This window comes from Garra rufa, chromosome 4, assembly GCF_049309525.1.
Source record: "Garra rufa chromosome 4, GarRuf1.0, whole genome shotgun sequence".
NCBI classification, from domain to species: domain Eukaryota; kingdom Metazoa; phylum Chordata; class Actinopteri; order Cypriniformes; family Cyprinidae; genus Garra; species Garra rufa.
In genome coordinates this window covers 34,164,906-34,180,089 of record NC_133364.1, presented here as the reverse complement: position 1 = coordinate 34,180,089, position 15,184 = coordinate 34,164,906, and the positions used below count along the sequence as shown (strand labels likewise).

Sequence of the window (15,184 nt, the reverse complement as noted above, 5' to 3'; positions counted from 1 at the left end):
TGAGCGGTTCAGCAGTCTGAGATCTAAGATGACCCTCAGACCCCCATCCTTCCTGGGAACAATGAAGTACCTGCTGAAGAACCTGGATTCCCTGTCTGAGGAGGGACCACCTCGATGGCCTCCTTCCTTAGAAGGGTATTCACTTCCTGTTCCAAGACCAGAACCTGCTCAGGGCCCACCAAAGAGGAAAGACTCCGCAGTACGCAGGACCCATGTAGATATGTTTGGCAGTAGTTTCCATGCTGCCAAACAATCCAACAAGGGAACCAGCCTCTAGAGACTGGCTTCTGGTATTATTTGAGTCATCAACTCGACTTCCTGTAACAGCGGACTGGCAGGAGAAGGCCAAATTAGATGCTTTAGGGACCTCCGTGAGGGTGGTGAGCTCCCTGGCTCCACCACGTGGCCGGGCGGAAAACCAAGGGTAGATGCTCGTGGGGGACCGCCGTGCCCTGTAACGCTGGCAGGGTTAGCTGGCAGGTCTCCTGAAGGCCCTGGGGAGAGACAGACACCATGTAATGTGGTGCACCCCGCTCTTCCCCTGGAGGGGCTGCCCTCAGCGGCCCTCAATTGTCAATCCGCTTGGCCGAGGACTCCCGGGACTGAAGCACAACCCTCAGGTCAGGCTTAGCTCTAGAAGTCCCCGGCCCGGAGCGTTGCTGACCAATGATCTTAACTGAAGTGCGGGTGGCAACGCTCCTTCTCTTTTTCTCCCGGTACGAGGAGCTTATACATGGCTGGGGCTGCTCCTGTCCAACAGCCCCAGTAGAGTAGACATGGTGGGGAAGGTATCGCTTTCTTTCTGAAATGTCTAATTCCCCACCCTCGTCTAACTCTTTGAGCAGGTCGGCTTGGTACGCCTGTAACACCGACATGGTGTGCAGACATGCACCAGCCTGACCTGCAGCCGTGTTTTTTTTTAAAACCTTGCCCACCAAGATATAAGTTGTTGCAGGGACAGAGCCTTCAAGGATGATGCAAAACCGGGAGACAGATAGCTGGAAAGCGTATGTTCTACCCGTGGCATCGCCTTGTAGCCATGCTCAGCCAGTCCTGCTACATTGCCCTAGTAATCGGAGTCAGGAATGAATATGGGCTGAGAATGGCTTTCCCCATGACCTTGCTATTTCTGTGTGGAGGTCGGGGAAAACGGGTAGGCTCCATCTTGGAAGTGGTGGTTTTGTCCACAGAAAACGTATGTCTAGCGTGCTTTTCTGCGGCTCATGAATTTACTCGGCAGGCCAGTCGATATTGAGTTTAGCTACCGCACGAGTAACCACCTCCAAGAGCTCCTCGTACTGGGGGAATTGAGGGAGCATTTGAGAATCAACGCTTTCCACGTCAACCTCCTCAGAGGAAGATAGGTGAAGCGGAGAGCCCTCCTCCTGGGGGAAGGATCCGCATAGTGGGCTTCCACATCCAGTCGGGAGGCTAGGGAAGGAGAAATGGGATACTCGTCTCTCAGCGAAAGCAGGGCCAGACCCACGAGTAACGCTAGTGAATGCTCACTCTCCAAAAAGAGACCTACGGGAACAGAGCATCTTATTTTTTATTTTTTTTATTTAGCATGCTCTGCTCCCAGACAGACCACACATAGATTGTGTGTATCCTCACCAACAATGTAACATTGTCAAGGAGGGACACACAATCTATAGTCTGACTGCTTCTCTTTCTGACTATTTTTTTTGCTTTTCCCCCTTTTGAGACCATAATCATTCAAATTACAGTTGTGCAAACTGGCACAGAAAAGTAGTGACTACAACCGAGACAAACAAACATAGAGTGCTTCGCTGAATGACAAAAAGCTGACGCCTGCTTCACCGCATGTGCTTTTATACTTCCTGGTCCATGATGTCATCAGCCTGTGACATCACCCCCCGCATTTGATTGGTTGCAGACAACATTCAGAGCGTGGTTCGCCAATGGCGTTCCCCATAGCGCCTTCGGACGCAGCTCGAGTTCCCGGAAGGGAACGAGTGGTTATACACCTTTGAATTAGATCCAGATAACAGTCTAAAACATTAGTTTGAACTGAACAAACTTGAAGCATTGCAATCAATCTGAAAATGTCAATACCATCATCAAATATATTTTTCTGCAGCAACAGCAACACTGAACACGACTACCTCACAGCCAGGAGTCAGAGGTAATGATGCTGAGAAGGATGAAAATCCACTATTGTTACTACTTTGTTAACAAACAAACAAAAAACCTCATGACCTGTTCTGTTTTATCGTTTGTTATTAATAGTTGTCAGGTTGGTGAATGGATCCAACCTCTGTTCTGGAAGAGTAGAGGTTCTCCACAATGGAACCTGGGGAACAGTGTGTGATGACCTGTGGGATTCTACAGATGCGGCAGTAGTGTGTAGAGAACTGGGCTGTGGGAGTGCTGTAGAGGCAAAGAGTGCTGCGTATTTTGGACAGGGTACTGGACAAATATGGTTGGATGATGTCCAGTGCCGTGGAAATGAATCGACACTGAAAAACTGTTCATTAAGAGCATGGGGATCACATAACTGTGGGCACCAAAAAGATGCTGGAGTCATCTGCCGAGGTGAGTCAAACACATTTATGCAATTGATGTATAGCTGTGCTGTTTATTTACAGTATATTTTCTCATTAGCAATGCAACGGTGTTTCATGTATTAAATAACATGATTTGCTTGAAAGGACCAATGTATCATTTGATTTTATTTCCTTGTTTTAAGTTTCCAAAGGCAAAACAAAGTTTTCCATTTATATACAATCAATGCCTCAATTACAGGGTCAAGCTCGCCAATGGCGTGCACGTAGTACTGTTGAGTAGATTTGTTTGGTCATTGCACACCCAGAGGTGATTTTAGGAAAAGTCGATCAAAGGCTATGGTTATATTTCACTTCGCTTCACCTTTTGCCTAGTTGGTGTTGTGGGTTAAATGAATTGGCCTGGTTTCTGTGTCAGGCACTGCATTTTATTCCAGTGTGCAAAGAAATAGCCTCACTTGATGGTTGGCCTATTGCTATCGACTTGTTAACCATTTCTTGTTAAATAAAATGCAAATGAAGAATTCCATTCTGGAATGGTCATCGACTTCAATCATCTATCTGAAGTGTAGTTAGGTCATGAGACCTCCACTCTTAGAGTCTTTTCTTGCCCACAGAATGTTGCCAGGCTTCCTCTCGCTGAAGCCTCCACTCTCCAGACTCCACTCAGGTACTGTCGCATTGGCTATTCAGCCTCGCTGATTACCATCAGTGTCGAAGTGTAGTTAGGTCATGAGACCACCACTCTTAGAGTCTTTCTCTGCTAAGCATAGAGTGTCGCCAGCCTTCTTCTCGCCGAAGCCTCCACTCTCCAGACTCCACTCAGGTACTGTCGCATAGGCTATTCAGCCTCGCTGATTACCATCAGTGTTGAAGTGTAGTTAGGTCATAAGACCTCCACTCTTAGAGTCCTTCGTTGCCTCCAGAGATTCCACTAGAAATAGGTAGTTCTGCCGCATAGGCTATTCAGCCTCGCGGACTACCTCTAGTATTGAGTGTAGATAGGTTACAGACCTCCACTCTTAAAGTTGTCCTCTGCTGGGTGCAGAGTGGTACCAGGCTTCTTGTTACCAAAGCCGCCACTCCGCAGAAACTCCACTCAGGTAGTTCTGTTGCACAGGCTATTCAGTCTCACTGACTACCCCCAGTGTTGAAGTGTAGATGGGTCATGAGACCCCCACTCTTAAGAGTTATCCTTTGCAAGCCACAGAGTGTTTTTAGGCTTCCTCTGTTGAAGCAGTCACTCCTCAGAAACTCCACGTAGGTAGTTCTGTTGCACAGGCTATTCAGCCTCACTGACTACCTCCAGGGTTGAGTGTAGATGTGTCACGACACCTCCACTCTTAGAGTTGCCCTCTGGTAGGCACAGAGTGCTGCCAGGCTTCCTTTCACTGAAGCCTCCACTCCTCAGAATCTCCACTTAGATAGGTCTGCTGCACAGGCTATTCAGCCTCACTGACTATCCCCAGTGTGGAGTGTAGATAGGTCATGAGACCTCCACTCTGAGATTCCCTCTTGCTAAGCAGAATGTTGCAGAAACTCCACCCAGGTAGTTCTGTTGCACAGGCTATTCAGCCTCACTGAATACCTCCAGTGTTGAGTATAATTAGGCCTTAGGCCTATACCTGTTAGCACTGAATGTTGTCAGGTTCTCTCCTATAAAGCAGACATTCATTCTGCTGAGACCTCCATTCTCTAAAAACTCCACCCATTATGAAGGCGTTCGTAAGCTTCATCACTTTCTAGGGAGCTGAGTGTAGTAGGCCCTCTCTAGGCCTCCACGCTTGAGAGTTCCGTGCGCAGGTAGCCGACCTAGCCGTGACAGGATCAGGCTTGGGCCCCAGCAACTTTCGCTGAAGCAGGGGTGATGTTCCTTCTTGACTCCTCAATCAGTCAGTTGTTCACTTATCCCTCGGCATGGCGGCGTTGGTATTAACGTTCCCATAGTGTCCTCCAGAACGCATCGTAGAGTTCCCTCCGGAAGGGAACGTCTAGGTTACGTATGTAACCCCGGTTCCCTGAGGACAGGGAACGAGACGCTGCGTCTCGGGGCCATGCCTCGGGCCCTGCATATGCCTCCGTCAGACAAAAAGATGGTGATGTGCTCACAGGCACCTGTTTTGTATACTAGCAGGTGCCTGTTGATGACATCATAGGCTAGCGCCGGCCAGTGTCAAGTTCACTGTCGTTGTTCTATAGCTTGTTCAGAACCGGTCATGCTGAAGGCAGTTCCCATAGTGTCCACCAGGATGCAGCGTCTTGTTCCCTGTCCTCAGGGAACCGGGGTTACATACGTAACCTAGACGTTCCCCCCTAAGACATTTAGCATGTAAAGAAACCCCAGCTTTTCCACAACATATGGGCACCATATATTTTGCAATATACATTGCAACTGCATCCGTGATTGCTTTCCACCAGTCCCCATTCTTATTATACCGGACACAGTAAATGTAAGACAAATAAATATGAGATGGGAGGAAAATATATATTTCCATGCTTTTCTCTTGAAGTTATATCATATATAAAAATATTAAATTTTGAATACAGAAATATTAAATGATTTAAATAACGGAAACGATCTGCCAGCAGGTGGCAGCAAGACACTGATTTAATGACTGAATCAAATCATTCATTCACTCAGAATAAGTGAGCTGTTTTTATGAATGGGAAATTGAATCATTTCACTAGATTCGTTTAAAAACGCATGTTCATTCATAAACGCTCAGCGGCTCAGTTGTGACTTGTTTCAGACTACTTTTGACCACGAAATAGAGCAAAATTAGGCAATAGTGTTATAGTCAGACAATGTAAGTCACTTAATAATAACTTCTTGTTTATTTAGCTGTTGTATTAAATCAATATCTCATTTACAAACTCCCTTAAAAATTATTCAAAGCTGTTACTCATCTTGGTTCGCAATATCACAAAGCTCTATTAAAATCAAGAATGCTCGCTATACTGTACAATCAGTCTCTTATTTACACTCTCTCTACACTTTGTTTCTGAAAGGATTTGTGAGATATGTCCGTGATACATTACTCTACGTTGTAAAAACACGTAGAAACGGAACTTGTTTTTCGGTTCAAATACTATACCAGGCTTTTCATTGGTCCGTTAAGAAGAGATATTTTTATTGGCTACCGAAATGCCGGTCAGTGGTTAAAATATAATATTCAAATTTCAGTACTCTGTAACAAATTGTGATTTTAAAAGTAATTAAGTAAATTACTCAGGTTAATTTGTACTCAAGTACAAGTAAAATTACAGACTTAAAATTATACTCATGAAAGTACCCAAAAATACCCAAAAAATTTACTTAATTACAGTAACGTGAGTAGTTGTAATTCGTTACCTCCACCACTGCTTATATGGAAACTTGGATATTATTTGTTTAACATTGGAAGGCAAGTCAAGATCAAACATATTAGGCAGGTCTTCAACAGCATTACAACAACCTCTAAGGTAAAGTGCATAAGCATGAAGAGCCTTTCCATCATCAGCCCTGATATTACCCCAACTTAAGGCTTTCTCCACATAGGCACTTGTAATCTTTACTTCATCACCAAAATTAAGCTTCAGAAGCTTCCTTGCTTCAGCATAACCCCTCCTAGCATCCATTTGCAAGTAACTTCGGACAAGTTCCTTTGACTGGCCAGAAGTACACTGTTCCAGAAGTCTATCCCTGCTGTCATCGGTTTTATCTTCTATGCCATGTTCGAAGGCTTGCATAAAAGATCAAAAACTTAGTGGATCTCCATCGAATATTGGAATCTCTCTAGAGGAAAATAAAGAGTGTTTTTGCTGCAAAATCAAGAGCTCTGCAATATCATTCTGCCTCTGCACCACATTTGAAAGATTCATACTTGTAGGTTCAACATCTGTATAACTGGCAGATGGATTTTGAATTGGCATAGCAGACTTATCAGTTTTTGTTGCTGTATCATCAATGTTGTACTTCCTTTGTGCAACTTGATCAGGTATTTTAGGTTGAAACATCCTTTGCAGTGGAGTTTTCGGGATAGCTCCAAGTTGAATAAAGTCAAAAGATGGTGAAGTCTCTGATGGTGTCTGATCCTGAATTGCTGTCTGCTTAGAATTCTCAGCACCATATTCCTCAAGATACTCATTCCGTTCATCCTTAGGTGGATAAGATTGTGGAGAATTGACAGAACGAGGCTGTAGACTTGGACTTGCAGTTGTTTCAAAGTCTTCTAAAACCTTCAGTTTAGCATCATTTGCAGCTAGATCACATTCCAAATTAGCTGATTCCAATCTCATATTTAAAGCAGCCTTCTCCATTTCAAGGGCATATTTCTGTTTTAATGCAGCTTTGCGAGCAAGAAGGGCGGCTTTGTCAGCAGCTGCTTTTATTCTCATTGATGATACTGAGGATGATATACTTGAACAGTGAGAACTACAAGATTTATGGGACCTTTTTGACACATTCGAAGCACTATCATTTGGCTCAATGAGCATTTGTGGATCCTTTTGAACACATTTCCACCTTTCCAGTTCTCAAATGTAGCAATTTTAGGGTTAAACCAGTCAATACGCTCATTGTCTCGTACATCATTGTCACAGAGAGGAGTCAGAGACGTGCGGATCCATTTGCAAGGCTTTATTGAGAAGTGTCGACAGGCAAGAATAATCACCAGAAAACAGGAACAACGTAGGTAATCCGGGAAACAGTTCGATAGACATGCAATGGTCGCAATGGCAGGAAGCAGGAATCATCAACGGGGTACACAGTCCAGAGTCATACACTGATAAACCAACACTGAGATAAACACTTAGAATTACGACCAAATGGAACAATAAGACTTCGCAAGGTGGCTGTGTGTGTGAGTGGCTTAAATGCAAGTGGGTAAATGATAAACAGGTGTATGCAGCAATCAGATCAGTGGGAAACGAGGAGCAGCTGTGTGCAGTGATTGGTGCAGTGGCTTATGGGGATTGCAGTCCAGAATGTGTGTGCAAGAGTTCATGATGAGATAGACCAGATACGTGACAGAGCCCCTCCCCAAGGAGCGGCTTCCAGACGCTCTAACCACCTTATACAACCTGGAGGGTGGTGGAGCAGAGGCGGAACAGGGGGAGGGATGGAGGGCCAGGTCCATGTAGGGGTACTGGAACCACGAAATGAGGCGGAGCCGACGGAGGGAGAAGCCATGATGAAGGAAGGGTTGGCTCCTGCATGGGGCCGACCGACGGAGGTGGAGCCGGTGGAGCCCGAGGCGAAACCGGAGAGTCGATGGTCCTGGGCGACACAGAGGATCCGGAGGGCCAAGGCGGAACCCAAGGCTCTGGCGACCCCGGCGGAGATGGAGGTCCGGAGGTACGCAGCGGAGCCGGAGTGACAGAGGATCGAGGCTGTGCCCACGGGAGGGAGGAGGTCCACAGAGCCGGCAGGACGGAGTGACGAGGCGCAGCCGGAGGAGTAGAGTCCAGAGGCAAAGGTGGGGCGACGACTGACCGGGGCGGAGCCGGAGAGACGATGGAGCCCGGAGGAGCTGGTGGGCCGATGGCCGACAACGGAGACGAGGGAGCACAGAGCCAGGGTGGAGCTGCAGGGTCGGAGGGCCGAGGTGGAGTCCAGGACTCTGAGACTGGAGGTGATGGTGAGGGATCCTTCAGTCTGGACACCGATGAAGACTGGCAATCCCACTGCGAGTCCTCTGCACAGAAGGTGGGATGTGGGTGAGCAGAGGGACTGTCAGGAGACAGAGGTGGCGGGACTGGAGCAGCAGGGAGGGTGGGTGGGAACCCACACAGTTCATACATGGCCAGTTCATACATGGCCTCCGTGGCCAGAACCGGGCAGACAGGAATCTCAGGACGACTGGACGGAACCAGCGGAGGCTCTGGAAGGCTGGGCGGAACCAGCGGAGTCTCTGGAAGGCTGGGCGGAACCAGCGGAGTCTCTGGAAGGCTGGGCGGAACCAGCGGAGTCTCTGGAAGGCTGGGCGGAACCAGCGGAGTCTCTGGAAGGCTGGGCGGAACCAGCGGAGTCTCTGGAAGGCTGGGCGGAACCAGCGGAGGCTCTGGAAGGCTGGGCGGAACCAGCGGAGGCTCTGGAAGGCTGGACGGAACCAGCGGAGGCTCTGGAAGGCTGGGCTGAACCAGCAGAGGCTCTGGAAGGCTGTCTTGAGGAGCGGGCTCTGGACGACGCTCTTGTGAAGCGGGCTCTGGACGACGCTCTTGAGGAGCGGGCTCTGGAGAACTGGACGACCCCAGCGGAGACTCAGGAGGGCTGGGCGTCTCCAGCGGAGACTCTGGAAGAGCAGGCTCTGAGCGAGCGGTCACTGGAGGGCGCTCTGGCGGCGCAGTCACTGGAGGGCGCTCTGGCAGCGGAGACTCTGACTTGGGGGTAGCCATCTTGTGCTGTGGCTCAACCTCACCCACAGTAAATGGAGAGCCACACAACAAAAGAGCCAGATCCATGTAATAGTGCAGAGTCCAGTCTGGTTCAAAATTTGGCATGTGGGAAGCCAATGGCTCTGAGAGTCCTCCACGAAAAAAAATCATTAGGCAAATCTCATCCATTGACGACAGATTTGCCAATTCGATGAAGGCCATGACATAATCTTCGATTGTCCGCTCACCCTGCTTGAGAAGCATGATCTGTACCGTGGGATTCATGCTGGAACCGAATGACACCATAAAGCCGCTGGATCCTAGTATCGGCGAAGTCTTCTGTCACAGAGAGGAGTCAGAGACGTGCGGATCCATTTGCAAGGCTTTATTGAGAAGTGTCGACAGGCAAGAATAATCACCAGAAAACAGGAACAACGTAGGTAATCCGGGAAACAGTTCGATAGACATGCAATGGTCGCAATGGCAGGAAGCAGGAATCATCAACGGGGTACACAGTCCAGAGTCATACACTGATAAACCAACACTGAGATAAACGCTTAGAATTACGACCAAATGGAACAATAAGACTTCGCAAGGTGGCTGTGTGTGTGAGTGGCTTAAATGCAAGTGGGTAAATGATAAACAGGTGTATGCAGCAATCAGATCAGTGGGAAACGAGGAGCAGCTGTGTGCAGTGATTGGTGCAGTGGCTTATGGGGATTGCAGTCCAGAATGTGTGTGCAAGAGTTCATGATGAGATAGACCAGATACGTGACAATCATCAGGTAATTGCTCTTGCACAAGCTTATGAGCAGTCTTGAATTCATTAAGTGCCACAAAGAATGTCTCTGCACCCTTATTTAGTGATTCCAAATCATCACCAGCACCAAGCAATGCCTTCACTTCATTCATCCTACATGTCCACATGCAAAGCTTTCCCCTACGCAGAGAACTGAGGGATGCAATGATTTGTTCAATCTCAACATTTTCCTTTTGGGATATTTCATCAACCATGCTTGACCCAAAGGAACAATATCAAGTCATATCCGGATATCCATAGAATCAACAGGCCACAATATGCACTTAAGCATCACCTTATTGTCTCATGCTTTGATCAAAGCCAAAATTCACAACCACAGCTTCATAGAAATAAATCCATCAGTTACTCATGAATTGGAGCTTCAAAATCCTTTGAGCTGCTAATTCATTCCACAGATAGCTTGGTTGTTCCAAACGTAGGCCTTGAATGGGGCCTACCACATGGCTGCATGTCCTTCTTGGGAGTTTTTTGACTATTGTAGTGGCTTCTTGTTCAAAATCTTTAGCCACTTCCATGTGGGAGAGTGATATTGACGCTGCTGAAACACCTAGTGATTCAAACATGGTTTATTGCATGGTTTATCCTGTTTAAAGTGGCCACCCACAGGAAATGTCCAAATAACTTATAAACGCCCTATAAAACAGACAGTATACACAACAGCATTAACATTTATGGCTTCTACATCGTCCATTTCAATATCAATTTTACTGTGGGAAATACCACACAAATAAAGAAATACACTTTGGAACTTTAATATACTTTAATCATCCCTCTTTTTCTGTAATAGGCCAGGCACAAGCTAGTACAGCACCATGGGCAAGTAATTATACACTTTGCAATTAGAACTGGATCTGATGTTCTCACAACCTGTAACCGTGTAAAATATTTGTTTAAAATAAACAAACTTGAAGCACTGCAATCAATCTGACATGTCAATACCATAATCAAAAATAACAATGTTGTGTTCTTGTGTATATTTTTCTGCAGCAACAGCAACACTGAACATGAATACCTCACAGCCAGGACTCGGAGGCAATGGTACTGAGGAGGATGAAAGTCCACTATTGTTACTACTTTGTTAACTAACATACAAACAAAATGCTCAGTGACCTGTTCTTCTATCTCTATATCATTTGTGAATAATAGCTGTCAGGTTGGTGGGCGGGTCCAACCTCTGTTCTGGAAGAGTGGAGGTTCTCCACAATGGAATCTGGGGAACAGTGTGTGATGACATGTGGGATTCTACAGATGGTGCAGTGGTGTGTAGAGAACTGGGCTGTGGGAGTCTTGTAGAGGTAAAGACTGCTGCTTATTTCGGAGAAGGTTCTGGACAAATCTGGTTGGATGATGTCCAGTGCCGTGGGAATGAATCTACACTGAAAAACTGTTCATCTAATTTATTCGGATCACATGACTGTGGGCACCAAGAAGATGCTGGAGTCATTTGCCAAGGTAAGTCAAACACATTTATACAACTCATATAGCTGTGGTGTTGTACACTGTAATTACGCAATGCAACAGCATTTTGTGTTCTAAAGAACACAATTTACTCTGAAAACTTAAAAGGACCACAAAATAATTTGATTTTCTTCCCTTTTTTAAAGGCAAATAAATTTTTCCATTTATATGCTGTTTATGTCACATTTACGGGGTCAAGCTCAACAATGTCATGGCACTCTTGATTCGGTTTGTTTGGTCACAGCCCCCCAGTGGTATCGTATGAATAGCCAATCAAGGGCTATGAGTACATTTCACTTCATTTGTAGCTTTGCAACTCTTGCCCAGTCGTGTGGGCTAAATCAATTGGCCTGCTCTCATTATCAGGCACTTAATTTTGTTCCAGTCTGCAAAGTTACAGCCTCATCCAATACTTGCCATCATTGCTATCAACTTTCTTAGCATGTTAACTATTTCTTGCTTACCATCTATTTGAATATCAGTTTCACTTTGGGAAAGACCACACAAATTAAGAAATACAATCTGGAACTGTAATAGACTTCAATCATCTCTCCTGTTCTGTAATAGGCCAGGCACAAACTAGTGCAGCACCACGAACGAGTGGTTATACACCTTTGAATTAGATCCAGATCTGCTGTTCTCACAACCTGTAACAGTCTAAAACATTAGTTTGAACTGAACAAACTTGAAGCATTGCAATCAATCTGAAAATGTCAATACCATCATCAAAACACAACAATGTTGTGTATTTGTGTTTATTTTTTTTTTTCTGCAGCAACAGCGACACTGAACACGACTACCTCACAGCCAGGAGTCAGAGGTAATGGTGCTGAGAAGGATGAAAATCCACTATTGTTACTACTTGTTAACAAACAAACAAAAAAATGACCTGTTCTGTTTTATCGTTTATTATTAATAGTTGTCAGGTTGGTGAATGGATCCAACCTGTGTTCTGGAAGAGTAGAGGTTCTCCACAATGGAACCTGGGGAACAGTGTGTGATGACCTGTGGGATTCTACAGACGCAGCAGTGGTGTGTAGAGAACTGGGCTGTGGGAGTGCTGTAGAGGCAAAGAGTGCTGCGTATTTTGGACAGGGTACTGGACAAATATGGTTGGATGATGTCCAGTGCCGGGGAAATGAATCTGCACTGAAAAACTGTTCATCAAGAGCATTGGGATCACATAACTGTGGGCACCAAAAAGATGCTGGAGTCATCTGCCGAGGTGAGTCAAACACATTTATGCAATTGATGTATAGCTGTGCTGTTTATTTACAGTACATTTTCTCATTAGCAGTGCAACGGTGTTTCATGTCCTAAATAGCATGATTTGCTTGAAATGACCAATGTATCATTTGATTTTATTTACTTGTTTTAAGTTTCCAAAGGCAAAACAAAGTTTTCCATTCATATGCAATCAATGCCTCAATTACAGGGTCAAGCTCGCCAATGGCATGCACGTAGTACTGTTGAGTAGATTTGTTTGGTCATTGCACACCCAGAGGTGATCTTAGGAAAAGTCGATCAAAGGCTATGGTTATATTTCACTTCGCTTCAGCTTTTGCCTAGTTGGTGTTGTGGGTTAAATGAATTGGCCTGGTTTCTATTCCAGTGTGCAAAGAAATAGCCTTGCTTCATGGTTGGCCTATTGCTATCGACTTAGCATGTTAACCATTTCTTGTTCACTTTGGGAAATAAAATTCAAATGAAGAATTCCATTCTGGAACGGTCATCGACTTCAATCATCTCTCTTTTCTTTGTAATAAAACAAACTAGGGCAGCACCAAAAACAAGTAATTATACACCTTTGAATTAGATCCAGATGTGCTGTTTTCACAAACTGTAACAATACCTTCATCAAAACATAAAATTGTTGTGTTATTTTTTTTCTGCAGAAACACTGACACTGAACATGACTACCTCACAGCCAAGAGTCGGAGGTAATGGTGATGAGGAGGTCGAAACTCCACTATTGTTACTGCTGTGTTAATAAACACACAAACAAAAAGCTTAATTTGCTGTTTTTCTATCATTTGTGATTAACAGCTGTCAGGTTGGTGAATGGATCCAACCTCTGTTCAGGAAGAGTGGAGGTTCTTCACAATGGAACCTGGGGAACAGTGTGTGATGACATGTGGGATTCTACAGATGCGGCAGTGGTGTGTAGAGAACTGGGCTGTGGGAGTGTTGTAGAGGCAAAGAGTGCTGCCTATTTTGGACAGGGTACTGGACAAATATGGTTGGATGATGTCCAGTGCCGTGGAAATGAAACTACACTGAAAAACTGTTCATCAAGATCATGGGGATCACATAACTGTGGGCACCAAAAAGATGCTGGAGTCATCTGCCAAGGTACGTCAAACACATTTATACAACTGATGTACATGATGATGATGATGATATATTTATTTGAGTGTCAAACACCTTAATTGGTGCCCAGCCCTCATGGGCTTATTAGACACTTTGACAAATTATATACAATAGCCACATGGCAAAATACAAAACAAAGCACAACTTATGAACTCATACAAAAAAAGAAAATTTGTCAGATGGGATACAAAATACTTTGCCGCAAACACCAGGCCTTTTCCACAAATTTTGCAAGAACAAAAACATTATTTTCAAATAGCCAACACAACATTTCAGCATCACATTTCCAAAATAAATCAGGATTTTTTTAACTGAATCGATTCAAAAAGAAAATTCCTTAAATCGCTATATAAAGGACAATGAAAAATGAAGATGTACATGTATAGCTGTCCTATTGTACAGCATATTTTTTTCATTAGCAATGCAACAGTGTTTCATGTTCTAAATAACAGGATCTATTTGGAAGGACACATGTATCATTTGATTTCCCCCCTTTTTTAAGTTTATGAAGGCAAAACAAAGATTTTCATCAATTCATTTAATGTTTTCACATCAACAATTTACAGAATCAGTTCGATATACAAGTAAACATTCTTTTCTAACCACCCTTCTACCTCAGTCCCACCCTCAGAAGACAGAACACTGAAATGGACATTATTGTGGGGCATTGAGCTAATGTGTTAAATAAGGACAAAAAGGAATAAATAAATAAACATAAAAATATAAAAATGAATAAATTAATAAATAATATTAATAATAATAACAATAATAATAATAATAATAAAAGAGATTAAAGAAGGGTTACATTATCACATCAGCATTTTCAGTCATGTATTTAATAAATTTGCTCCAAATCATTTCAAACATTGATGACATTTTTTTTAGATAAAACATAGTTTTTTTTTCCAACTAGGAACATACAACTTCACTTTGACATTGTGTCGAATGCACGACACTAGGGGTCCCTATACTAAATGCCACAACTGTCGGACTGCATCACGATTGTACTGGGGTTCAGATACTAACAAGCCAGTGTTGCCACACATTTGAATAATAAAACGAAATACATACCTGACAAAGGAGAGACACACAGCCGCATGTGAGTTCTAGTGCAGAGCTCCAGATTCACATATGCTGTGGGGGTTTTCTGGCTACAGAATCCCCAATGACAATAATGCCCCTTCACACATATACCCAGACCAGAAACAAAGAAATCGTTCAATAAGTTGTAAAAACATAAAAGACCTTTTGGTTTGGTAAGCTATTGCAGCCCAGGGTTGCACCTGAAACATGGTTGCATTGCTAATAGCCTTGCTGTTGAACAGTATATTTTCTCTTTATGCACCACTGATTCATGTTCTAAATAACGGGATCTACTTGAAAGGACCAATGTATCATTAGATTTTTTTTCCCCTTCTTTTAAGTTTACAAAGGCAAAACAAACTTTCCATTTACATACCTTTTATGCATTAGTTATGGGGTCAAGCTAACCAATGGCATGCATGTAGTACTGTTGAGTAGATTTATTTGGTCATAGCACCGCCGGTGGTGTTTTTAGGTAAAGTCAGTCAAAGGCTATGAGTACTTTTTACTTCATTTATACTTTGGAACTTTGTCCCAGTTGGTGGAGTGGTTAACCTGGTCTCTGTCTAAGTCA

At 44.3% G+C, this 15,184-nt stretch overlaps 1 protein-coding gene across 1 annotated transcript; it reads left to right on the top strand.

Annotated features, from left to right (window-relative positions):
- Positions 1-1,445: 1,445 nt before the first annotated feature.
- On the top strand, positions 1,446-15,180 carry LOC141332897 (scavenger receptor cysteine-rich domain-containing protein DMBT1-like). Its single transcript, XM_073837859.1, has 9 exons — positions 1,446-1,488; positions 2,102-2,146; positions 2,251-2,556; positions 10,687-10,737; positions 10,846-11,151; positions 11,933-11,977; positions 12,077-12,395; positions 13,202-13,509; positions 15,149-15,180. Exons 1-9 carry the CDS (start codon positions 1,446-1,448, stop codon positions 15,178-15,180), a joined length of 1,455 nt encoding a protein of 484 aa, XP_073693960.1.
- Positions 15,181-15,184: the final 4 nt, after the last annotated feature.